Genomic DNA, 25,346 nt, shown 5'->3' on the forward strand with positions numbered 1-25,346 from the left:
CCCTCCTTGTCTCCCCCCCCCCCCCAGCCACTCGAACCCGCTGCCATCCCCTCCATGCCGCACGCCGCCGACCTTCTCGGTTGGCAACGACGCTACGCGGTAACACGGCCCTGATATGCCGTGCCGATGCGACGCTGAACGAGACTTGTCGACAATCTATGTGATCGCAAATTTTTCACTGGTTCACCGTCCGACGTCGTGTGCTGCAATGTTACATTCATACGTAAACGAATAACTATGCCGGCAGAAACTTTTTCTTATTTCTAGGGAGGCAATGATGCGAGGCGAGGAAGGTCAATGTCTTCTGACAGGTCTCTTCTTTTTCCTCTTACCATTGACAATGGGAAATAGACGAGATGCGTTAACTGACGTGAGAATGCGATTTTTTTTAAATCGAGAATTGTAGTAATTTTACGTCACGGGGATTCCCCGAATAACTGTTGATATTTAGTAACTTTTCAGACGATTTTTTTTGGGGAGATTATTACGGTAAGGTTGTTTTCCCCGACAAATACACACACCTGCGCGTATCTGAACGATCCTTGTTGTCACAACGCGGAACTTAAAAGTATAAATTAGTAAATTATTGAGCTGGTTGCAGGGTTTTGAAGAAGGCGGGACACCAGATACGTATCATCCATTATATAAATTATACATGTATCTTTAGTTAAGTAAATAGAAATAAACGGCTCATGCATTTATGGCGTGTCATTAATCTCAATCGATCTTAATTATTCCGCTGTAACTGGATATTTGTGTAGTCAGTGCGACGTGTTTGAATGTACGGATAACATGAATCCTTGATCTTCGGCAACTTGTACGCACGAATTAGCTATAAAAGTACAGATATATGTTTGCATTTGCATACATAAAAAATGTGTAAAGAAAAATACAGTTGATTTTCACAATAATGCTTGCGAAAACATTCAAGTCCACGCATAGGTATGTACGCAAGCAAAACCGAAAGCTGTCGTGTCGTCGTCTTTATCTCATTCGATTCGCTTGCTAATCGCTGCCAACTAGCGCCTGAATGCGTGTTAAGTTACAATAATTCATCTAAGCGCGATTGATCATTAAATATAACACATATACCTGATTGTTCTGATCGATTACCGATGCAAATGTAGCGGAAGCAAATAATATTTGATTATTGGATACTGTATATGTATGATATGGCTTTACGAATATCTATAAGTATAATATATTTTCCGCCGCAGGCGTTTATTTTTGCGTTTTTCAATTTAGCAGCCGACTATCGTACTGTATAAAAAAAAAAACAAACACCATTTATTTGGCAGCTGGTGCTTGAGGATAGTTTGTTTTAAAGTTGAGTAGTTAAGAGGAAATCTAGTTTCTTTCTCAATAATTGGAAATGCTAGCACAACAATGCAATACGTGTGGACGCAGATCTGTTTCTATATATACACGTGCATACATATAAAACGTAGTGTCAAGCATTGCGTCACGTTGCGCAACACTTTATGACACAGTAGCAGAGAAGATTTATGTATCTTTGCAGTTCAATGTTTGTCTTTCCCATTGATATATTCAGCTGCATATATGTTACACCTATACATATATAATAAATAAATTGGAAGCTGTCATCCCCTATCGGATTGAGAAGCTAACGTGTAATCTTGAAAAGATCTTGTGATCTATACGTGTATACGGCAGCTGTATAGATGACTCTGTATAACGGAAACGAAATTCATAACCGAGGAATTTCTTGATTGCGGTTTCTTAAACGTCGCGTCAGCCCGAAGGAATGCAATATCACCCCGTTGGAATGTGCCCAGGGGTCCATTGGCAGTTCGTACTTGCATATTATTCACGGCACTCTCCTAATGAAATGAGGTCGAAACGTTCGGGAGTTTCATGCTTTCACGCGATTCAAACGCGTGGTAGAGGAGGATTGCGCGCTATCCTTTTTTCACTTCACCTTCGCCCGTTTTAATATTGCAAAATCGTATAAGCTGCCTAATCTCAATAGTTAGAATTTCAGCAACGCTTCAATCTACGTGCTAACGCAACTCCAACAATATCAATTATCCGGGTCCGCAAAACCTCGTCTAATCGAGTCCTTCGCTTATCGTTAGCAAAGCGATCAAGCAATCTTCGCGTAATTGGAGTTAATTTCATGGTTGATTACATTGATGAAAATACGTATAACCATGACGAGTCGCGTTCAAATTGTTATTGCTAGCGATGATTTTCAACAAATTATCCGGCATTTTTAACTTTTAGTAAAAAAAATATTAGGCCAAATTTATTAATAATGCAATATAACATATTTATAAAGGCCGAGGCTTGGGATACCTTCTGGATAAAAATCGCTGAAGATGCGCGATCCTGTAGAAGCGCAGGCGTCCGCAGGATCTGTATCCCCGTCTTCGTCGACGTCCTATACATTGTCGGGGTGGAAATACGCTCGTCGGATGCGCGGCAGTCTTGAGTCTCGTTTCGAACTTGGTACCGAATACGAGGTCGCGATTCCCAACGCCGAAGTTTGCTCTTTTCATAAGTCTAGCTGCATCGTCTTACCCGGAAAATAATTTAGAAAATAATTAATCTGTTACTCGCGAAGTATATCGATCACTTTGTCAAAGTATCACGTCCCGCATCGCAAACATGAAAATGTTATTCTTGCTGCTTCTCGCTGTAGGAATTACGACGAGTCTCTCCCAGTCCAATCATGGGCAACCAGCGATTGAAAATACCATTAAAGTATCAAAAAGAGGGACGGAAAGCAACCGCGTACATTCGATACCCTTGGGTTCCGATGTAACGTTTCACTGGAGGTGCATTTTTTCGACCTGCAGTAAACCGACCGACTCCGAAAAATACATCAAATTCTGATATAACATGACAGGAAACATTTTTTTAGGGTCGAACTGACGGACGAAACGATCATGGTAGAAGTTCACTATGTCGGTGAAGATAACACCTGGTTTGCGGTTGGATTCTCTGATTACGGCGAGAAGAGCCCGGCTGATTATTGCATTTTGTGGTCAGGCTGGCATCGGGAAATAAACCTACAAGTAACACCTTTGGCTAGTTAGCCGATTTTTACCCAATATCGACGTTACTTTTTCTATACATTATTGCATGAAATTCTTCCGGACGTACAGTAAATATTTTCCTGCAGGACGTTTGGGCGGATGAAGACGGTAAAATAAGCGTCGACGATCAACAAGACTGCAAAGACTTTTTATGGAAAAAGCGGGGAAATGTGACGAAATTTTCTTATACAAGAAAATTTGACACCTGCGACAACGAGGACTACGTTATCGAAGTATGACCATCACAATTGCCGTGATACAAACAAAAGTTTTATATCACTTGTAAGAATTATTCGATGTCGACGGATTTATACATACTACCCATCAGGATGGGACGACGCACATTGTCTGGTTGAAAGGCGAAGGGCCCTTGTACTCCATCGCGGGTCTGCAAGTCTCCGACGCCAAGGTGACGGGGATGTCCAGGGCTCAACTACCCAGGGTGGTTCACCGCGCAGCGCCGGTCCCGAACGACGCTTGGACATTAGAACTTTTGGCAAGCCAGGTCAAGGTACCCAGCGATGAAACGACCTACTGGTGCAACGTTCACAAGCTTCCCTCCTCCTTGAGAGATAGGTAGGCCAAGAAACAAATCGAGCGAAAGGATATTATTTTCGACTCGTTTCGACCGTTTCCAAACCCGTCTGAACCCTTCTGATTTTTTTGCGTTCCGTTCCGGATTCATTTTCACGCGTTTTTACCGTTTCTGTACATACCTGAACCCGACCGATTTTTTTCTAATCAGCATCGACGGTTGCCGGACCCGCTCGAACTAGTCCCAGTTTTTCCGGACCCGCCCGAACCTTCCTGAATTTTTTCCGATCCATGTCGATCGTTTCTGGACTCGGCCGAATCTTTTGAAAATTTTATCAACCCGTTTCTTTTTTCAAATAATGAGATATTGTATTACGTGCGTTGTAGCGATAATCCGATTGATTTTTGTTCGACAGGCACCACGTCCTCAAGTTCGGACCGGTGATTCAACCGGGCAATGAGCACCTTGTTCATCATATGGAAATATTCCATTGCGCTGGGCCCCCCGAAAGATCTATTCCCTCATACGCCGGCCCGTGCAATCATCCCGATCGACCGGAGGAAACCAAGGTGAAGTACAAGATTCGTTTCTTTTATTGTAGCTCAACGATTTCTTTGAAATTTTTCGACGAGATTGGTGTCCAGGTGAAAATTTCTACTATTACGAATTTTTACAGAAATTGTAACATTTTGTATTATTTCTTATAAAATTTTAAATATGCATAGTGTTTCCCAAACAATGGATATCTTTTGTTAAAAATTGTAGTAGCTTGTAGATTTTTTACTGAAAAAATACAAATTTTGATGAGAAATCTTTAAGTTTGTATGAGAAACTATGCATATTTATAATTTTGTACGAAAATAATTTTTTTCACAAAATTTTATACACGAAATCGCCCAATTTCCCTAAAAATTCGTTGAATATCGTAGGAATCATTTTCATCAGGGTGGTCGAAGTACTGCGACATTGATGAGCCTTTTTTCCTTTAGAAACTAGGCAAGTTGCGATCAAGAGATTCCAATCAACTTGTAAATACCTTTTATTTTGAACTGACCATCTTGGGCGATTGCAGGTGTGTCAAAAGGTACTGGCGGCCTGGGCAATGGGGGCGGAGGCATTCGTTTACCCGGATGAAGCTGGTCTTCCGATAGGCGGTGAGGATTTCAATCGCCATGTAATGCTCGAGGTTCATTACAACAATCCCGAGTTACATTCAGGCCAGGTAGATTCGTCGGGAATTCAATTTGTTCTCACAAAAACCCTTCGGAAGTACGATGCGGGCGTAATAGAGCTCGGTCTTGAATACACGGACAAGATGGCAATACCACCCGGGCAGGTAAGAATTTATGTACCTTAATTAGCCTGAAGTTTCGATCGATTAGGTTTGATTAAAAAATAAATATGTCACGGATACTCGCGCGATGTTTAAATTAACTAAGTGGTATATCTTATTCTCTTGGGCGGCTCACCAACCACAGTTTAAATAAATTTACCACTGAACAATTTGTGACTTCAACTAAAAATCTGCGTTAAATTGAATTCTCGATCAAACTTGATCGATCGAAACTTCGGAAATATAAAAATCTAACATCTCAGGATCTATTTCTACACACGTCGCATATACCAATATTAATGAATTTGCCGTTTAGGAAGCCTTCACTCTTTCGGGTCACTGCATAGCGGAATGTACCGGAGTTGGTTTGCCCAGGGAAGGAATAAAAATATTCGGGTCTCAGCTTCACACCCATTTGCTCGGTACGCAGGTCGCGACTCGTCACGTAAGGGACGGCATTGAACTACCGATACTGAACCACGACAATCACTACTCGACCCATTTTCAGGAAATCAGACTACTCCCCAAACCCATCACCGTTTTGCCCGTAGGTATTTCTCGGCGAAGCGTGTAATTTATCGCTGTTACTGCTATTATTATTATTGTTCCTTTTTACGCATCTCGATACTTCGTAACAAAAACATATAGGTTATTGTACTCAGCACCCACTTTTAGGGGGATTCTTTGATAACAACGTGCACGTACAACAGTCTGAAGAGGTCCAACGTCACGTTGGGTGGATTCGCGATATCGGACGAGATGTGCGTCAACTACATTCACTATTATCCGAGTACGAGACTAGAGGTAAGTACGATTGTCGAACTTGCACTACATTGAGAATGCTAATAATATCTGCAACCACCGCAAATCGATCGTTAAATTGCGTAACTTATCCAGGTGTGCAAAAGCGCGATTAGCAGCGACGCGCTTAGGACATACTTCCGTTACATGCGAGACTGGGAGAACCAGCCGACGTCGAACGCCAAGGGAATATCAGAGAACTACCACAGCATCGAATGGAACAGGGTCCGCATAGCAGCCCTCCACGATCTTTACATGGCCGCGCCATTAAGTACGTGGTAATGAAGCTGCGGCTTTGGTCAGGACCCAGGTTCACGGGACGATTTGGTCCAAGTTCCATAGCTGATCATTAACACTCTCTTTGGACGATGTCGACGCTTTCTTCCTTCCCGCAGGTATGCAATGTAACAGCTCGGATGGCTCCCGACTTCCAGGGCTGTGGGAAAACGCGGCGTTGACACCGATCCGGTTGCCCTTGTCTCCACCAGCTCGTGACTGCCTCGGTATCTACGAAAACGCATAATCATTACGGAATATAATTAGAATACACTTGAAGACTTCAAAGAAACGTATGCCGCAAAATAAATATATTATTCAGATTCATGTGTGAAGATGCACTCGTTGCAAAAATATGTACCCCATTTGGCCCTTGAATTGTCCTGTAAAATGCGAAAATGTATCAATAAAAGTGAATGTGATAAAACAGAAAATTTTCGTTCAGTGATCAGTTGAGATTTGATGTATTAAATTTTGAGAAGTTTCTATGTTGCAAAATTTGATAAAATTATTTTTTCCCTGCCGCAATTATTATCTGGCTTGTTTGTCGTGGATGAAACACATGCCAGGTTTAGGTATTTATAGGACGTTATAACGCTGAAGTAAATGATTCAGCTCGGACTTTCTGTGTAGGTGTATAAAAATATTGGTTCTGGGTAAACGATTCAAGGCAACAATACGTTTTCGTTTACAAAAGGAAACATGGGCCAAGGACATGTAAAGTGCGTATTCATGTGGAAAATTATTGAAGAGCTAACACGATGCTGAGACGTTTATAAAACTCGCTTTTTGTTTCCAAACGAGTGTGCACTAAAGTAAGAAAACGTGAAAGCACTCTATCAAAGAAGCCTGATAAAAGCAAAGTTGCCAAACGCCCCAGGAAATCCTCGAGGCTGCTCGCCTTCCCCTTATCAAAGTTTTGTAAAGAATGCTTTTCATTCATCCAAACGATCAAGTTGGATGGAAAATATCGATACATATATAAAAAACAACGGAAGTTGCGGAAAGATTATATAAATGATGTATATTGATACAATATTCATATCTTATATGTTTATATATAATATATAGATGTATAATTTGTCCGGTATAAATGTGTACATTACGTATTTCAGATCGTACTTAGCTACGCGATCTCGGCAACATTATCGTTACAAGATTAATCGATTGACTCTCATCTTATACCATAAATCCAAACACGAGTGTGTGTTACGTACACATATATATGTATATGTATGTAGGTATATATTACAAAATGACGGCCACGCCAATTGCTTATCTAGTTGTGATCATATAGTATAAAATTAAAAAATATGTAATATATTATACGGTATTATAATACACGGTGTATGCGCATTAAAAATTAGAATGAATTGTCTTTACAGATCTTTCTCTATCCGATTGTTTCCGTTTTTCTGAGTGTCTTCCTTCGATTTTATTAATAAACTTTTCTTCTTCTCACTAGCTGCGCGTAAACGCAAGACACCCAAAACTTTTGACGCAAAAAGAAAAGAACGGAATCATCCAAATTACACCCGGTACTCATAACTACACTACAAAACATTGTGCACAACTGGTAGAAGACGCATGAACACTGGTTTTCTCTCGTTATTAATTAAATATGTACGTGAGAACTTTCACTATGACAAATACCTTTCTCGTACCTGGTAGTTTGTAAATAAAGTTTCGCGTATGGAATAATCAAATGGCGAGATGATGAAAATGATAATAGCAATAAAAATCAAAAGGAAGAAAACCACGACAAAGCATAAAATAGAAGAATTCTCACAAGCACACTTTGGCAGTATTGGCCGCAGAAAAGTCCATAGTAAAAAATATAATGTAGTATCTAGTCGTTTCAGATCGTCGTCGTGAAAAGACCTCACGACGCGTTTCATCATCATTTATCAAAGTACCTTCAATTTACCTTGTAGAAGCAGCCAAACTCGTTACTGTTCGACTGCCAGTGATTAAATATTCAATCCTGATATCACTAATTCGAATTATTTTATAATATTTATATAATATATTAGGATACAGAATTATGCGGCGTATACGTATAACTAATCAAATGCTACATCATTTCCGTCCGTAATATAGATCGTATAAAAAAAATCTGTAAAAAAAACGTATAACGAAACCCAAAAATACTGAATTCCTGTCATCTATCGTAAAGCGTCGATAGCGTACACGTCAATTGTACGTCGCCAATCTTGGACTAGAGTGATTGATTTTGTTACAGGTGCGTTTGTAGGAAGCAATATAAGATCCCGGCCTGAGCCATAACGTCAACGGTTCCAGCGGCAAGAGGGTCTCGACTCTTTGGATCCGCGCGGGAATGAGTACCGGGTCGCAGGAGTGTAGGTCCGAATACGGTAGCTAAATTGTGCAGGGACATTTTGTTCTGTGCCTCGTGTTTGTTGACACGAATCAAATGAGACAGGAGAAAGTCAATGACGGCTCTGTTGACAGGCGGCAGGTTTTCGTGGACTCTTTTTAAAGCAGCTACCCTAGTCATCTCTCCAGTCTGGAAGGCCTCAAGAAAAGCAGGATAAAGTGCGTCGGTGAATAAGGCTTCTGGCATTTCACGGAGGTAAAGTTTCAAAACGCCGGTTACTGAATGAACGTCCACCTGAAATTATGAATCGGATCAGCTGACTGTCCAACTGTAGATGCGAGTTCATACTGTCACCAAGTTACCTCTTTGAGAAGTTGCTCAGCTTCGTAAGCGTTGCTTTCGAATGATTTTCGAAGTTTGATTAAATCAGAAGCTGAACCGGACACTCTGTACAATCCGACTTCGCCAACTCCCCGTCTTTCAACTTCGCGAACACAGGCAGTCACTATGAAAGGAACGTCGCGTTTTTCTCGCCTGAAATAAATTGATGTTTATGTAAATTGATAAAAACCCTAGTCTAAACGTGTCTGTTTTATGTATTACTTACTTGCAAACTTGTTGAATCTTTGCACCAAACAGCCCTTGGGGTTTAGCGGAAGGTACTCTTCGTAGCGTTACTTCGCTTGGAACAAATTTTAGTACTACATCAAGCGTCGCAGGGCCTAGACTCAAGGCTCTCTCAACTTGTTCGGACTGAAGCCATGATCTACTCAGTCGCTGTGTACATTTACCTCTTAGTACAGCTCTCGAACCAAATTCTTCGTACAATAGAATCCTTACGTTTTGACTTCCTTCTAATTCAACAACGAAAGTCTCACCTAAATGGGAATCAACCAAATATTATGCCGTACCAATCAAAGTATCCTTTAATAGATAGTGCTTTAAAAATGTCATCTAGCATAGTACTATTGCAGTATGTACTAATGCCTGCCCTAATGGAACTACACGCACCCCAAGTTGGTGCTTGACCTCTGGCAATCCGACTTTTGGCCCGCTTGAAATAGTGGCCATAGCTGTCGACTTCCACCGTTACATAGAGATCTCCAGGCCTGTCCAATCCAGGAGGTGTGAGTCCGAGTAGGGTAATATGCAAATCACCCAGTAAGAGACTTTCGTCTCGTCCCGAGCGTAGAAGGTAACTGCCCATATCAGTTTGCAGGTAAGTCCGGCAGGCGGTAACCCACGCCTGGAGCTCATACATGGATAACGGCAATGGCCCTGGAGGTTGGCCACCCTAACAATTGATTTGCCAGTATGGTCAGTAAAATTTAATTAATTCAATTATTTTGATTCAGAAGTATTTTGCTGTTTCAAAGTACCTGTTGTAACGCTTCAACAGCCTCGACCCACTGCGCACGTTCAAATTCGCTGGAGAGAAAGAAAGTGTACGAATTGTGGGCACGGTGTTGCCCTTTATGCGCAACCCGTAGAACAAGATTTGGGGAAGCCAGTACCAGCTGAGCCTCAAGTTCAGCCAATTTTTTCCGATGTTTTTCCGACCCTCTTCCACCGATCCTAATTCTCTTCTCATCGTTCTTTTCTTCCCATAAAATTTGGTCCCTTACCGTGCATGCCTGAGATCTATCTCGAAGAGAAATATATTATAGTTTGTGCATACTGTATAGTGCCGTAATAAACAAAAATAGGCATAAAACCATCTAATGATTAGGAAAAATAAAACTTGTGTTATTATGTGTTACAAGATATGTATACCTGAGAGCAACAACGTTTGCTGGACTTGTCTCTCGCGGTTCGCCACTATCTTCCGAGACGAGAGCCTCACCTAGAGGAACGTACCACTTCAGTTCAAAAGTGAACTTGTCTCTTCCAGAAGCCTTGTATTTTGCACAGGCAATAACGTCATTGAACAAAAATAAATGCCGCAATTTACGGTGCCCATCTGCAAGTTCAACGACAAACGAATTCTTAACCAGTCTTCTCTGGGCTCGGTCATGGCTCTGTAATAGTTAGAATCACATTAGGCTCATCACGTATTTTGAATTAAATGTGATACGCAAACGAAATTGGGTCAAAATACTTACAGGAAACATAGATTTTGTCTGAATAATATTAAATTCATCAAGAAAGTGTCTAGTCATTGCCAAGGCCTCGGACAATGGCGTGTGATCTGCGTGATTTGACGGCGTGTGCTTAAGGAGATCCTGAAATCGACATTTCCATAATGAATTCGTTTGATTTTACCGGAAATTGAATGAAAGACGACTACTCACGTGCAGTACTAAGGCATTCTTCTGAACACGGGCAACAGGCTTGTGAAGAAGATCTTCCAGGGAGAGTCCCTGTCCCTTAGGTAGGCCTTTCAGTCTAATATCTTTTGTGATCTGTCCAAATTGAGCGGAATTGGCACTGCATCGGCGCACAGTATCCGTGGCACGGGCATAATTGTGTAAGAAAGCTCCGTAAAGGCCAATGTTGCTTGCCATTACCTGATAGGAATACATTAAAATAATTGTCAAAATATTCATCCACCTCAATAAGGTATATCAAGTATGAAATAAAAAGTAGGCACCTTGAAATGCTCTCCAATCGTAGTTCGGGAATCCCACTTCTCCGACTTTTTTCGCAAACCTTCCAAAAAGTCTCTATGCAGCGCATGCAGCTCTGGAATTTTATAAAACATTGTGCCGAACTCCTCCTCCGAAATCACAGGCTGCGATGTTGTCAATGTAGCTCTGATAGCCTTCATATACTACAAAAGAAGACAAAAACGCACAATTTATTTTAAACCTGTCACTTTGACTTGTGAAAGAATGGATTCCCGTAAGGGCCTCTTCCAGCCTCAAAAATGGTTGAATAACAAAATGGTTCATATAAATACATTGAATAGATACATGTACGCTCTGAAAGATTAGTTCTGTACAGTTGTAACAATAATTTGGATGTTTAATAAACATGTATGCATGTGTTATACAGAGTGAGTCGCTCGATATATATCGAGAATGGGAGAAGCATAGTTAATGCAAAGTTCGCCCCTCCAGCCAATCAGAGAAGCTATGAGATCTCTCCAAATCAATATCACTCTAACATGATTACCTTTACCGTTGATACATACACAGAAACTCCGTAATTACTCTGTAATCAACCATCTGTTAGCATCATATAATGAGAATGTAAATCGGTTTGATCCATACATCACTAGTTTTCATATTATAAGTAACTTCTCTAGAGCTTTAGTGAAGTATGAATCGCCATTTCTTTGTAAATTACACTACACTACCATGCCACGTAATGCTTATATATCGTATTACATCTTATTTTATGTACAAGGATATATCCCGTTAATCTTTAAATAAATAAATAAATAAATAAATAAATAAATAAATAAATATACAGTGCTATGAATTGTGTGCGTGACTTCGCGTCAACTAAGCCCTTTCCATTCTCAACACATTGAATGACTCATCCTATATGATCAAAGTTGATCTTTGACGGGATTTTGGCTGAGAACTCATTATTTTTTGCAGTTCTCTCATTAATTTGTGAATCAGTGCAATGGAGCAGCACGTTCTTTTACAAATATGTGATGTAGTATGACGTTAAACTTTGTGTATATATAAATCAAAGTATCGATCCATTGCGCTAATAGAAAAATCACTCAAAGAAGTGCAAAAAAATGTGTTTTCAACCAAAAACCTTGAAAAAGGTCAACTTTGGATATGTAGCACACACATACATTTTCATTAAACATCAACATTTTTCCTAGAACATCGTAAAATTGATTTTTTCGAACGCTTTTCTGCTAGAAAGCTATATATAATCTTTATTTGCACCATATTGTTTTTCGAACATTTCTGAAGCTGGATAAGGGTCTTTTAGATACCTATCTTTTTGATGATTTCTCAAAATATCTCAAATATGATTCAAATTTTACTGTATCATAAAATATCACCTGCAGCATGACGGAAAGACATTCTACATAAACAGCTTCACTGTCAACGACGGAATTTATGATGCACTTGACCATTGACGTTCGATCGTCATCTCGCTCCCCACCCTTGTCATGTCTTCGTGGTGTCGTAGGTGTGGGGGATTCTAAGCTTCCTTCACTCAAACTGAGCGGCTCTGCATCACTACTTCCTGTTTCATTGTCAGTGCTCAGTGCACGGAGTAGGATTGGGGGAGCCGGACTCGCACCCTCCTCGTCCTCGCTGTCCATAGCTGCCCTGTGCCTGGAAGAGATAAAGTTGTTTGAATAATGCAATATCTGCTTGTCAATATATGTGACTACAAAACTCCATACTGTATAAAATAGTCAATGTTGACATAATTGCTCTGGTTCCCAGGTGAGTCAGGGAGCGACGGCGGCCTTCGAAGAGGTACTCGATTACTATTAGTAAGTGGGGCAACACGTGCATCAATGTAAACATATTCTCCCGTCGGATCCAAAGCAACTGAATCATAGAGTGGCTCATCATCTGATGCCTCAGAATCTCCATCTTCGGCCTCTTCATTTATTGTATTCTCAGATTCTAGATAAACAACATGAAAAGGTTATAACACCTTTAAATTAAATTCAGCCTTAAATGTAGCCAAGCAATTTTCGAAGATACTCCACTAAATGAAAAAATAGAACAAAGAAAAACAATAAAAAATGTACCGAAGAACCCTACAATTATTATCGTATAATTTGTTATGTGTGCTATTTTAAAACCATACTTCAAGAATAAATATGTCTAAAACAAATGCAGTATTGACATTACTGAATGAAGAAATTGGTTGCATTACCTTTATCGTCGCCATCTTTGGTTACTTCTTCACTTTTGTCTTTTTTCGTACTACCAGTTACTTCGATAACGGTAACATAATTACTAGGAACATCTGGATTACTGTTTCTCCTAAGTTCAAGCACCTTTTCGGGACTTCTTGGAATCTCGCTCCTGGGCCGTTTGCAAGAACTCAACGTTGAGCTTAATTCAGACACGCATTTATCTTGGAGCTTGCTTATATCCTCTCTTAGTGGAAGAGACGGAGCAGAGGATTCGAGGGCTGAGCGTAAGCCGGTTAGTTTATCGGAATTTTGTAAATTGTTTTCAAGATTTTCGTAACTATTTTTAATCTGGGCTTCAACTGCTGTTGTTTTTCCTTCCACAGCTGCAAAGCTTGGACAATTGGATAATTGTTTGTGACGCTCTACATCAGCTAACAGTCTTTCTAGATATTCTACATAAAATTCTTCCTTCTCAAGCTCCTCCCGTAGCGCAGTGACCTGTCAAGTACAGAGCATGACAAATTTAATACTGATTGTGCATGCGACCAATAGCCAAAGCGATGACACTTGTCAAATGACAGAAAATCATTGTCTAAATGTGCACTGAGTCAAATAAGCCACGACGTTACTCACCTTTTGCTTGTGTTTCACCAGGTTGGCACGGACGTCCTCCTCCCAAGCGGCAGGCAGGGTGCTGTCCGGGAATCTCTGCACCCATACCCGTTGAAAGTCACCAAATACGCTCATCACTTATAGATGAACTATCTCAGATCACTCGGCCTGCGTACATCGCGCGTACGTCTGTATATACAAGACCCCCGCGATATGTTGCCACTTGGTGGGCGCTTTTCCGTGGAACTCACAATTTCCTCAAGGCAGACTGGGATTCTTATCGGATTCGGGGAAAATTGCCGTCATGAACGTGACGTGGGAACTTTGTAGCCCGCGAAATCCTGCTATTGCTCAATTTGTGTACAGCGAACTGAATCCCAGTGAGCTGACCGCAAACGAGCAATCGGTCAACGATGATCCATCAGAAAAATCTTCACAACCTGCCCGACTAGTCGGCTGTCATCTTACAACACCTACGGACGTCTTTGGTGAAACCCCCACTACGCAATAACGAAATCCGTGCCGGGAAAGCCACAACAAATTTGTCTGGGGAACTTTTCTTACGTTAGCCCACGGCACTCATTGAATTCATTTTTGATCAGATTTTGATTTTCTTGGGTACAATCGTAAATATTTCCGGTTACTAACCGTTATTTAGACACATTCCTCACTTTAAATACATCATAATCAACCGCTAGACAGACCCATGTGGCTGCAAATCATCCCTGGAGGATTCTCCGACAGAATGAACTCCCCAAATATAGAAGATTTTGTCCTTTTGCCTACAAAACTTACGAGTTACATGGGCCCGGGGCCAGATTCAGATTTTGTTTTCTCCGATGAAAAGAACATTTTCCGATTGAAGCTGTCACCACTGGTCTAGACAGTATTTATCACTGTTCTCGCTAGTAAAAAGAAAATCAGAATCAAGACTCACGAGCTTTGAGGGGGTCTCCTCGCCGTTTATGCACACTGTACGAAGGGTGCGTTCCGATAATAGGTATCAGAACTATCAATAATCTTTCATCTCTTTTGCGATGGCCAGTTCGTAAGTAGCTCTGCCTCTGTCCTAGGGAGTTTTCAGCCCTGCTAGCTGCCAGCTAATTACGGAACGCACCCAAAGAAGTAAATCATTCATTGTTCAAACTGTAACGCCTCCGCGCTTTCGGCACAATTTCCTTTGTTTTGAAAAAATAAACATGATTCACCGTCTTTAGCATTTTTTACTCGATGTCATAATTTATTCACGGTTCGAGTGCGTTCCGAAATTAACTCCCGCAATCTTGTATACTTCTAATGCTAAACAGTATCTTGTATCTCCTTTGCAATGTCGAGTTGACGTTGAAAGTTCGGCGTCTGTCATAGGATGAAGAAATAAACTTCAAATGTTTTTCACCTGAGCAGCGCTCAAAAAAATTCTGGAAAATAAGCAAACTGTATTACGAGAATCCCATAAAAAATATTTAAGAACACTTCCCGAGGCTTGCCTGACGTTGTCCAAAAAAAAAAAATTGTTTAAGGTTAGGAATGTCAACTAGCAGTGAGAAAAATGACAGGCAATTAAGCCTCAACCTGATCAAGGATTTGAAGTCAGATTCAAAGACCGAGATTTGTTCGTCATTGACACTTTTGAAAAGAGACTCAAAATGTCAAAAACAGTTTGTCTTGGACGGAGGTCTTCTTTTATTAGTTCAACTTTTTCACTCCGATAGTCTCAAGATTTTGGATCTATTGTTGAGTGTCCTGGCTAACATGTGCCTCCACACATACGTCAGGATCGAGGTGAATCTCTTCTTAGTTGTCAAATTTTTCACGGAAAAGTTCGTTATTGACCGAACATTTTATATAATCTCAAAAAATTTGATCTCAGTTTCGCAGCAGAAACCCTGCCTCCGAGGTGACGAATCTTTTGAAAAATAATAAGTCACAGAGCATTCAATGTCGTGCTTGCAGATTGATTGGAAATCTGGCCGAATGTTCGTGGCATGCTAGAGCTTTGTGCCAAGCAGGTGTTGTTAGAATTATTACCAACGTGTTGAAATCCTCAAAGACAATTCGACGTGTTCAAATTACAGCTGTTAGAGCTATCAGGTAAAGAAACTCTTGGGCTTTACAAAGAATCTTTATGTCGGTAATAAAGTATATCATATTACTTTAGTAACTTCAACTGTACTCTGCCAAAAACATTACTGTACACATATATTTAACATAGGTTCGTTTCTACCATTGTACTAATAGTTCAACATTACTGCTTTCCAGGAATATTTGGTCCTCAACAAAAAGCAGTCGTGAAGAAATTCTAGAGGTGGGAACGTTTCGTGAGATAACAACTATATTTGTACTCACCAATGAAAAAAAAGAAGAAAAGAGTAACCAAGAGTTAATCCATGTCTGTCTGAAAGCTATGCTTGCCTTTGTTCAATCATCGGACCCACGATGTGGCTCTCAATTACAGGAAGGGTTTAAATGTATAGTTGATCACAGCCAAAAAAAGAATGAAATGGCTATCAAATGCTTGTATGTTCTCTCTCAAATTGCGGAGTATCGACCATCACTAGGAACATTGGGTGCTGTTGAATGTATTGTATCGTCAATAACTGAAGATAGCAAATTTTTGTGGGAATTGTTGGGAAGTCTGTGTCTATTTTGTCGAGAGGCTATTAATCGCGCTCGAGTACGATCAAGTACTGGTGAGTTCAAATTCAGAGGTCCAAAACTCAAGAATTATGACTTTGACTGGCTGCCAATGGGGTTGTAACAATCAGCAGTCATACTTGGGAAGGTGTTTTGGAACCAAATTCTTAATTTACAAATATATTGCGATTGCCGTCAATGATAATAATGCGATTTGTTGCTATTGCACTGAAATCACATTTGTCAGAAAGTAAAAAGTCATGATGAAATTATAAATTTTTCATTTCTGCTCTGTAGGTTTAGAAGTCATGCTGGGAATTTTGAAAAGACCAGAACACGACCGATATCATCCTATGTTGTTACATGCTCTAGCACAGTTCGTATATGATGATCCAAGCATTTTGAAAATGATAAAAAATGGTTTGTTGGATGTACTGATTATGAAACTGCAAGAAATGACAGCAGAAAGTACAGGTGATGATGCAGAACGATATGTAACAAAAAAACGAAGTGCTTCTAGTCCTTTGAGCCATAGAACAGAGACCAAATTTAACAGGAGCGAATTTGGACGGTGAGTTATGCCAAAACATACCCAGTAGGGCTAAACAATGATACATCTGAGAAAATCATCGCATTGAATTCAATGTAAATTGCGTAATAGTTGATCCCGCAAAGGTGAAACAGTAGTCTTCATTTTATTCAAATACCCGCATCGTTTATTACGTGTTCAATGCAAAATAATGATTAAACTCAAAACACATTACCGGCTACGATAGTTATTTAAATACCAGGTACAGCTTGGACTACAAACAAGGTGACTGGAGTCCAGGAAGTGCTAGAAGTATGTGTTCATCACCACCGAGCACACCACCCCTCCAATCCTTCTTTGAGGATGATACAAACAAAACAGATAGCAGCGCCGAAGAAAACTACAGTCCAGTATGCAGCGATACTGAATGTGCTGAAAATGATGAAGGTGCTAAACGATTGAAACATGCATTATTCGTTCCAGAGAATATATATTGCTCATTTAACATTTTTACTGAGTTAGATGACGAGGTCGAGTCTACAAAAAGCTGCTCATCCATCATTCTGGAATCTGCAGCAGAGTCAAACGACTTTGGTGATGCTTTCAAAATGACGACGATGAGGAAACAAGCTGACATATGGACATTATCGCTGCTAAGTCGTTTGAGCCATTCAGATGAACCAGTTGACAAGCTGGCTGACCCTGCAATGATCCAGCCATTGATCGCTTATATTCGAACAACGAAGAATAGTAGAGCATCGAGAATACTAGCTAGAATTATTAGGCAAGATGATCTTTATCCATATGAGCGTTGACGAATTCCCGTAGTAACAGTGAATTTTTTCACATTTCAGGAATAGAGCCTATTTGGTCACACTGTTGAAGCAAGGATTCATCTTCGAACTGCAAACTATGCGCGGTTCAGAGCAGTACACTCGGCAGCTTTGTGCATTGGCAGAAACGGGCTGTGCCCTCGGCGAACTTGCTTCGATATTGCTCCGAGGCCAAGAAACTCACAAATTCATTATAGCTGTGTCGATTCCATATTTAATACAGTCCAAGGATTCACTTCGAATCCTGTTGAAAACGCACGATGGCTTAACTTTGGTATTTCGGGTCTTGGCTGACAAAAGGCACTGTTTGCACGTAAATGCAATCCACGCCGTTTGTCGGTTGGCCAATGCTCTAGACATCCGGCCAGAATTAGTCGATAGAAGCCAAGGGGAAGGTGTGGCTCGAATTGACTACGCTAAGAATTTAGAAAATCATTTAAAGCCTGCAATAGTGACGTTTGAGCTAGACGATGGAACTACCATAGATGCGTATCGGTACATTCTATGTCAAAAATCTGAGGTTTTCTCCGCAATGTTGGAAGGAAATTTTTACGAGTCTGGTAAACGCAGGGTACACCTGAAGAATACGTCCAAAGAAGGTCTGGATACGTTACTACTAGCAGTAAATGGTATGCCATATAATGAAAGAAATATCGAATCCCTACTAGACGCTGTACTTTTAGCTGATAAGTTTTTGATGCCAGATATTCTTGAATCGTTGATAGAACGATCCCTTTTAAATATCAATTTTCAAAATATTAGTCGAACATGGCACTGGGCACGTACCAATTCCTGCCATGAGCTTAGACTTGGTTGTATAAAAATATTTTTAACCGCGAAATCCACCAAATCTGAGAAATTGGACGCATTTGAGGATTTTTCAAAAAGTGAGCATTTTTCACTGTTCATCGATGATGTCGAACAAGTACTAAAAACTGGACTTTCTTGTCATTGAATGATTCATGGCAAAGAATAGAGAGCAATTCATTGAATGGTTTGCTCTACACAATGTCGCCCCAAATTAACGGCCACTTATATTATTAAATAATAAATAGAAATATTGGGCTGTAATGCGAAATAATCGAAGTCAAAGAGATATGAAAAATTCCGAGATGTGCAGGCAATACCGGAAAGTTAAGTAGAATAGGGACAAAGCTTGTTAACAACAGTTCAAGCGAAATAGAACAGCTTACATAAATTTGACAGTAATATTAGTAAGATTTTTCAAAGAGTGACCTGAATCCTAAGGTAATTGTAAATTGATAATTGTAAGCATGTTGATGCAGGTAAATGACATCTGTGACAACAATAAATGTAATATAATAAATAGAATCCTTGTTCAGTCATCCCAGAATCGTGCATGTCAACATAAGTCGTGAAAATTATTCATTTCAATTGAACGTTTCAAGTTACACGTATATGTTGAACCTGTATAAATTAGTCAACTCTACTTTCAAACTTTTCAAATACATGTACAAAACAAATTAGGAAGCCATGTTTCCTAAAGATGATCATTACAGTGAAATTGAATTCCCGTATTGTATTGTCGTATTATTGCAATTATACGCAACAGTACGAATAAGCAGTAGTCATTGTCAGTGCCATTGAAACCGTGTAACAAACTTTGCGAAGCGTAGCGTGCGCCATTCTTTGCCGAGATGGGACAATAATTTGGCTACTACCGACCTTGTCTATTCCCGGACTCGAAGTGTTCAGTCTAGTTCACAATCAGTCCAGTTCGATCGGTCGTTCGCTAGCTGTGAATGCAATAAAAGACAAAGGTCGTGGTAATTAATCCCCCCAAACTTAACGTGACCGTGGTCAGTTCGGTTCGACAAGTGGTGACAGTCAGCGGCATTGATTGGGGCTTCATCTACAAACGGCGTAGCGACAGTGCGATTATACTACCCATGTTTATCTGCCGCGTCAATCGAATACCGATAAGTCATCGTTGCTTTACGCAACAGAGCGGAGACGCGGAACCCAGTAGCCGCCAAACCTCGCGTTGAGTTTCGATTTTTCGGATCCGAACCTAAGGATTTTTGGCAAAGATGGATACCGACGTGGAAACTTGTCTCAAGGATTGGAATGAGTTAACGCAAGAGTACAAAGTCTTGGAGGTACGGAGATCTTTGAATAATTAAAGTCACAATGATAGACTATAAATTCTTTAGGTTAAGATAAAGGGTGCACAGACTTTTGAATTTCAACTAGGTCTGCAGTTATTTCCCAAAACACCTTCGTACATATAGACTTAGTTACTTGCTTATCGCGATTTTCGTTCAAGTCGTAATTGTAACGTAATATTCACCTTATACAGATTTGTTAATTGATCAGTTGGGATCCCACAACATTATCTCCTCTAATTCACCTCTTCATAGATAAACATATGCTTTGTATATTACAGGCGTTGAACAGAGAGTACTGTGCAAAGTTGGAAGAGGTAGGCGAGCTTCAGGCAAAATGTTTGCAGGGAATATCGCACCAGCGATATAGAATGAACGTGATAACCAAGTCTCTCAGGCAGTGAGTTGAAAGACTATATGTTAAAATCTCAGAGAAGCGAACATGTCAACAAATTTTTACTGTTGTCTATCCCTTGTCAGATTAGATGCTAGTGACGTGCGTCAATCTTTAGATAAGGACATAAACAGACGACTTGAACAGTTACACGAAATGGAACAGATATTGCCAAAACCAAACGGGACTTACTTGAAGATCATACTGGGCAATGTCAATGTTTCAATATTAAACAAAATGGACAAGTGAGTATTCACCCTCTGGTGGGATTTAAGTTTCAAAATGAAGTTAATCTTGTATCGTTCCACAGGTTTAAGTACAAAGACGAATATGAGAAATTCAAGTTAGTTCTGTCGATGATCGGCTTTGTCTTATCTGTTGTTAATCTCTTCACCAATGTGAGGTAAGATCTATTGATCAGAATGTCGTTATCATTGTACCATATAGCAGCTATCATATGCAACAAACAAGATAATTTTGGGTCTATTCACCTTTTAGGACACTGGAGCTAAGCTTCATGTTTCTCTTGGTTTGGTATTACTGCACATTGACTATACGTGAGAGTATATTGAAGGTCAATGGATCAAGAATAAAAGGTTGGTGGCGTTTTCATCATTTCTTGTCAACTGTAGTATCTGGAGTTCTATTGGTTTGGCCAAATACAGGTCCTTGGTATGCTTTTCGTGGCCAGTTTATGTGGTTCAACGTCTACATTAGTGAGTAATTACCTTGATATTTACGTTTCGATGCGTGTTCCCATTTCATTCGATATTTATTTCCAAATTACGACATTAATGGTATTTCATTAACCTGGTAACCTGAAAAATCAGGATATTAAAAAATTGACTTTTTAATCGCACTAATTAATTTTACAAATGTCATATGTTATAGGCGTGGTTCAATATCTGCAGTTCCGATATCAACACGGTGTATTATATCGTTTGAAGGCCTTGGGTGAGCGGCACAACATGGACATAACAATCGAAGGTTTTCATTCCTGGATGTGGCGCGGACTGTCATTTCTTCTTCCATTTTTATTTGTGGGCTATCTTTTTCAATTGTTCAACGCCTATACACTCTACAAGCTGATATGGCATCCTGAGGCGACTTGGCATGTTCCCGTATTGAGTTTTACATTTCTCGTGCTCTTTCTAGGAAACACGATAACTACGGTTATGGTTATACCCCAGAAATTACGCGAGCGCGTTCGAAACAGCTTGCCAGGTGTTTTCTCATCAATAACAGAACGTAGAAAAGAGGCTACTGTGAAAAAAAACTCTGAGAATAAATCCGAATAAACTAATTGCATTAGAATGAGCTTCTGGCAATTATAAAACATGGTCCCAAACCTCGCAAATGCCCCATTGCCACTCCAACAAATTTCAGAGAAATTACCTTACTCAGGCGGGTTATTAAGATTGAAAAAATTGCGTGTTCAATGTAATTGTCAATAGGTTTTTTTCTAGTAGCGTTATCTCGTGACTTGAACATATTATTTTGTATTTTCATAATGTAGCATTCTGAAAAATATGTCAACATCAATCAGTGAACAACATTTACTGGCATTTCTCGATTTCTTATCACTTTTCTCTTATGCTTGACATGTGAAAATGTGGTACTTCGCTGGATATTGCGAACGGAAAGCTTTATAACATTTCTAATTACGTTGTATTATTCGAATCTTGGTGTATACCGTAAATGAATACAACGCATGTGTACTGTGTATGTACGACAGGCTGTGTTATATGATAATTCTCTACATTTAATGTATTTAATGTACAATGTGTATGTGTAAATAACAGTGAATTGTATAATTTATCACATAACCGAACAGTCATATCGTATAAGAATTGTGCGAACTAATTTTCCATACCTTAGCGTAAAAAATATAAATTTAGTGTAGAGTATGCATGTGACAAAACCATATTACATACACAGGTACAAACACGCGCGTATGTCTATACATGGGATATTTCGTTGAAAAATGAAATGTACTGTGATTTTCAACATTGTCAGTGTATCTGTCATTGATTTGGGTATGTGCAGTCCCACCTATACCGAGTCACAGTGCGGAATTTTCTCAACAACGTGATTTATGATCGCTTACAAAGAATACAGTGATTTGTTAAAATAATATCATCTTTAATGACAATAGTACACATTGCATTTTACATGTAATAATATGTATGCATGTACATTCACTAACTTATTCGCTCAACCCCAGTAACTGAACCGAATATCTAAAATACAATAGTTTCTATAAAACTACGTTAACGACATAATGTAAACTTATTCTACCCGTCGGTAATTGTTTGAAACTGGAATTATCCGAGGAGCGCTTCAAACTTTTTGTTTTATTGTCAACCAGTATCGCCATCTCGCTAAACATCGATAAACTAGACAACGAAGAAAGGCTTTCACCGCACTTTCCATGGTTTGTAAGGCATTTCGACGATTTCAACGAACTACAGCAACTACAGTATTACTTCGTGCATACTGCACACTACCATTGTTATTACGCACCTCAAACTTGCTTGAAACACCCTGAATTCCTAATCATAACCTTTTCGCCCGGAGATTTGATAACTGTGCAAACTAGTATTGACCTGTTTAAAGAAGTGTGCGAGCATAGAAATCATAAATTACAGTCAAAAATTGATCTATATTTATCTAATTTTCGAGTGAAATATTTTTTATTCTATCTAGGGCGGGTCGATTCAAAGTAATAAGTGAGGTTAAGATCGAGGATGTCAGGACCTAAAGCTGATTTCGTTTATCCACTAAGAGTACAATACTGCGGAAATTGTTCACTTCCCATCGAAGTAAGCATAAGCACTACTGCTGATATTTGTCCTCCGTTTCTCCTGAAATCTTCAAAGTGTCTACGCGTGCTACAAAGTGAACAATCACGCTACATTCCGGCCATTCTAAGCGTTGACTCAAATTGACGTTTAATTATCCCGAATTTTTCGGAAAAGAAAAAAATTGGAGTGTGAACGATTATTCGAGGCACGTTTAAGACGAGTGACAAACGTTGCATGAAGCCCGTCCTCTTTATACCTTTGCTAGACATTTGAACTTTGGAGGGCTGGCCTGACTCCTTTAGGAGCCAGCAGGTAATTCGGAAACTCTACCGGACATGCTGACTATTTATGTCCATCAATCATACCTCTAAAAAATATCGAGTATCAAAGGAAAAATGTCAGCCCTCTAAAGGTTAATGAATGATTGTATTGTATCACTATTGAAAATTACACGCACAAAAAAGGTACGAATTATGTTGCCAGTTCTCTAACTTTCAAATTGTGTTACCCAAAAATTATTTTTACATAAAAATTAGTTTACCTCGAAAACTAGTTGGGACACTCTACTCCAAAAATTTTGTAACACACTAACATTTGGCACATTTAGAATGTCCTATATAGATTGACTCTGTAGGGCGGCGAATAGACACAATGTAAAGTCACTGCCTTGGATTCGGACCTTTCTGATTACCTATTACTTCCACTAATATTACATTAATAATCGTTTTGCAGTACTGCGAATATTATCCGGAATATGAGAAGTGCAAACACTGGCTGGAGAGAAACCTTCCTACAGAATTTGAGAAAGTTAAATTAGGTATGCGTTTTTTAGTTTTTCAATTTGAACATCATTCTGGCATGCAAGGCGATTTCATGTTGCAGAGGATGCAGCAGCTGATTCGGGAGGTGGGGAAGATGAGAAGAAGCGACAGAAACGTGGTGGTAAAGGAATGTTAAAAACAAAGAAGAAAGAAGACGTACCAAAATTGGTAACTGTTTCAAGGGCTCCAAGAGGCAAAAAGAAGTCTGTCACAGTTGTTACGGGTCTTAGTACGTTTGGTATGTCCATTGAAAAACATACTATATCTTGTCCAATTTCCATATGCTGAAACTACTCAAGATCATTGTTGTTTGGCATAAGCTGCAAAATGATAATATACCATAGAGCACAACAGTCTGGTAAAGCTGTTTTCATCTTTTTTGCAGATATCGACCTTAAGGTAGCAGCTAAATTTTTTGGTAGTAAATTTGCATGTGGCTCCAGTGTAACGGGGGATGACGAAATAGTAATTCAAGGAGATGTCAAGGATGACTTGTATGACGTTATCCCTGAAAAGTGGCCACAAGTGAGTTATTTTTGATATATCAAAAAAATAACGACTTGAATAAAATCCACTCAATATACACTAATGACCGTTTTTCAGATTGATGAGGATTCAATAGATGACCTTGGCGATCAGAAAAGATAGTGGTACAGCCATTTACGTATGCTAATTGATATTTTGTCATGACCTCGGATGTTTATTATAAATAAATGTACATAAAATAAGCTAAATGATTATCAGTTGCTATCCATAACACACGTCTTACTGGTCAGTATCCATTTCCATATCATTTGTCTTATCGTTACCCAGGTGTGTTGCGATCACTTGGAGCAAGGAGTTTACTTCGTCTTCTGTCAACCTCTCTTCACTATCTTCGATTACCTGGATATAATTGTGTTACATTTATGTCCGGCTTAAGTGAACATCAATATTAGCTCATTATTGTACAAATTGTTTACCAATTGAATTTCAAGCGCAGTCGTCGGACACAAATTAAGTAGGGTAAGCTTTTCACATTTGGTCAACTTAAAAGCTTGGACTGCTTTTAAAAATCCTGTAATTGATTCTGGTGTATGTTTCTTAGATGGTGTGTCCTCCAGGTATCTTATAGTTTGATAACTAATCGTAGCCAACTGATTATGGGGCTTACGATGCTGCTTATTAGATTTAGCCCCTTGCAAGATGTCCAATACCTCGTAATTGCTCAGGTATCCGACGCACGCCTTTTGCCTTAGAAATTGGAATTTTGTAATAATTAATGAAGAAATTAGGAGTAACGGGCGACCTCCGCCGTCCCTCGTACTGTACTCACAGTTCCATCCTGTTTACGCAATTCCAGTAGGTCACCAGATAGGTTAGGCTAGTTTCGGAATAAACAGTATGGACACGTACCGCGTTTGTATTTGAGTTGGCGGAGGGCAAAAGGCGTGCGACGGCCAACAGCTGATCGGGACTACTT

General features: G+C 39.7%; 6 protein-coding genes across 15 annotated transcripts; 4 read left to right on the forward strand and 2 right to left on the reverse strand.

Moving 5' to 3' along the window:
- The first annotated feature begins 242 nt into the window (after window positions 1-242).
- On the forward strand, window positions 243-6,691 carry LOC107217355 (tyramine beta-hydroxylase). 2 transcript variants are annotated; one of them, XM_046740462.1, is made up of 10 exons: window positions 243-942; window positions 2,885-3,038; window positions 3,146-3,292; window positions 3,388-3,635; window positions 4,010-4,163; window positions 4,667-4,930; window positions 5,244-5,474; window positions 5,603-5,731; window positions 5,825-5,999; window positions 6,124-6,691. In XM_046740462.1, exons 1-10 carry the CDS (start codon window positions 911-913, stop codon window positions 6,249-6,251), a joined length of 1,662 nt encoding a protein of 553 aa, XP_046596418.1. In that variant the 5' UTR covers window positions 243-910; the 3' UTR covers window positions 6,252-6,691. The 2 variants fall into 2 exon arrangements, with proteins under 2 accessions (XP_046596418.1, XP_015510346.1); XM_015654860.2 differs by lacking the exon at window positions 243-942 and adding an exon at window positions 2,465-2,798 and having other exon boundaries at window positions 6,124-6,690.
- Window positions 6,692-6,999: 308 nt separating this feature from the next.
- Window positions 7,000-14,816, reverse strand: LOC107217408 (active breakpoint cluster region-related protein). Of its 2 annotated transcripts, none has more exons than XM_046740457.1 (14): window positions 14,681-14,816; window positions 13,765-14,525; window positions 13,149-13,629; window positions 12,664-12,892; window positions 12,313-12,592; window positions 10,933-11,112; window positions 10,634-10,849; window positions 10,445-10,564; window positions 10,116-10,360; window positions 9,722-9,983; window positions 9,354-9,636; window positions 8,950-9,220; window positions 8,705-8,876; window positions 7,000-8,636 (listed from the first exon to the last, which is right to left on the reverse strand). In XM_046740457.1, exons 2-14 carry the CDS (start codon window positions 13,876-13,878, stop codon window positions 8,241-8,243), a joined length of 3,249 nt encoding a protein of 1,082 aa, XP_046596413.1. In that variant the 5' UTR covers window positions 13,879-14,525; window positions 14,681-14,816; the 3' UTR covers window positions 7,000-8,240. The 2 variants fall into 2 exon arrangements, with proteins under 2 accessions (XP_046596413.1, XP_015510420.1); XM_015654934.2 differs by having other exon boundaries at window positions 13,765-14,289; window positions 14,392-14,810.
- Window positions 14,817-15,049: 233 nt separating this feature from the next.
- Window positions 15,050-19,071, forward strand: LOC107217473 (armadillo repeat-containing protein 5). Of its 3 annotated transcripts, none has more exons than XM_046740458.1 (7): window positions 15,050-15,525; window positions 15,614-15,834; window positions 16,003-16,433; window positions 16,675-16,948; window positions 17,154-17,353; window positions 17,429-17,690; window positions 17,761-19,071. In XM_046740458.1, the coding sequence occupies exons 1-7, from the start codon at window positions 15,271-15,273 to the stop codon at window positions 18,692-18,694; spliced, it is 2,577 nt and encodes an 858-aa protein (XP_046596414.1). In that variant the 5' UTR covers window positions 15,050-15,270; the 3' UTR covers window positions 18,695-19,071. The 3 variants fall into 3 exon arrangements, with proteins under 3 accessions (XP_046596414.1, XP_046596416.1, XP_015510499.2); XM_046740460.1 differs by having other exon boundaries at window positions 16,003-16,211; XM_015655013.2 differs by having other exon boundaries at window positions 15,056-15,525; window positions 17,169-17,353.
- A 414-nt stretch (window positions 19,072-19,485) lies between these two features.
- Window positions 19,486-21,576, forward strand: LOC107217147 (transmembrane protein 120 homolog). The gene is made up of 6 exons (XM_015654526.2): window positions 19,486-19,859; window positions 20,147-20,265; window positions 20,346-20,504; window positions 20,570-20,662; window positions 20,758-20,975; window positions 21,151-21,576. The coding sequence occupies exons 1-6, from the start codon at window positions 19,791-19,793 to the stop codon at window positions 21,555-21,557; spliced, it is 1,065 nt and encodes a 354-aa protein (XP_015510012.1). The 5' UTR covers window positions 19,486-19,790; the 3' UTR covers window positions 21,558-21,576.
- A 989-nt stretch (window positions 21,577-22,565) lies between these two features.
- LOC107217160 (density-regulated protein homolog) lies at window positions 22,566-24,612 on the forward strand. Of its 6 annotated transcripts, none has more exons than XM_015654557.2 (6): window positions 22,566-22,693; window positions 22,966-23,081; window positions 23,796-23,880; window positions 23,946-24,122; window positions 24,270-24,409; window positions 24,488-24,612. In XM_015654557.2, the coding sequence occupies exons 2-6, from the start codon at window positions 23,007-23,009 to the stop codon at window positions 24,530-24,532; spliced, it is 522 nt and encodes a 173-aa protein (XP_015510043.1). In that variant the 5' UTR covers window positions 22,566-22,693; window positions 22,966-23,006; the 3' UTR covers window positions 24,533-24,612. The 6 variants fall into 6 exon arrangements, with proteins under 6 accessions (XP_015510043.1, XP_015510063.1, XP_046596428.1 ...); XM_046740472.1 differs by having other exon boundaries at window positions 22,679-22,697; XM_046740471.1 differs by lacking the exon at window positions 22,566-22,693 and adding an exon at window positions 22,704-22,879.
- Window positions 24,544-25,341, reverse strand: LOC107217154 (DNA-directed RNA polymerase III subunit RPC9). The gene is made up of 3 exons (XM_015654539.2): window positions 25,200-25,341; window positions 24,847-25,117; window positions 24,544-24,769 (listed from the first exon to the last, which is right to left on the reverse strand). Exons 1-3 carry the CDS (start codon window positions 25,205-25,207, stop codon window positions 24,650-24,652), a joined length of 399 nt encoding a protein of 132 aa, XP_015510025.2. The 5' UTR covers window positions 25,208-25,341; the 3' UTR covers window positions 24,544-24,649.
- Between the last annotated feature and the right edge of the window lie 5 nt (window positions 25,342-25,346).

Source organism: Neodiprion lecontei, chromosome 5 (genome assembly GCF_021901455.1).
Source record: "Neodiprion lecontei isolate iyNeoLeco1 chromosome 5, iyNeoLeco1.1, whole genome shotgun sequence".
NCBI lineage: Eukaryota > Metazoa > Arthropoda > Insecta > Hymenoptera > Diprionidae > Neodiprion > Neodiprion lecontei.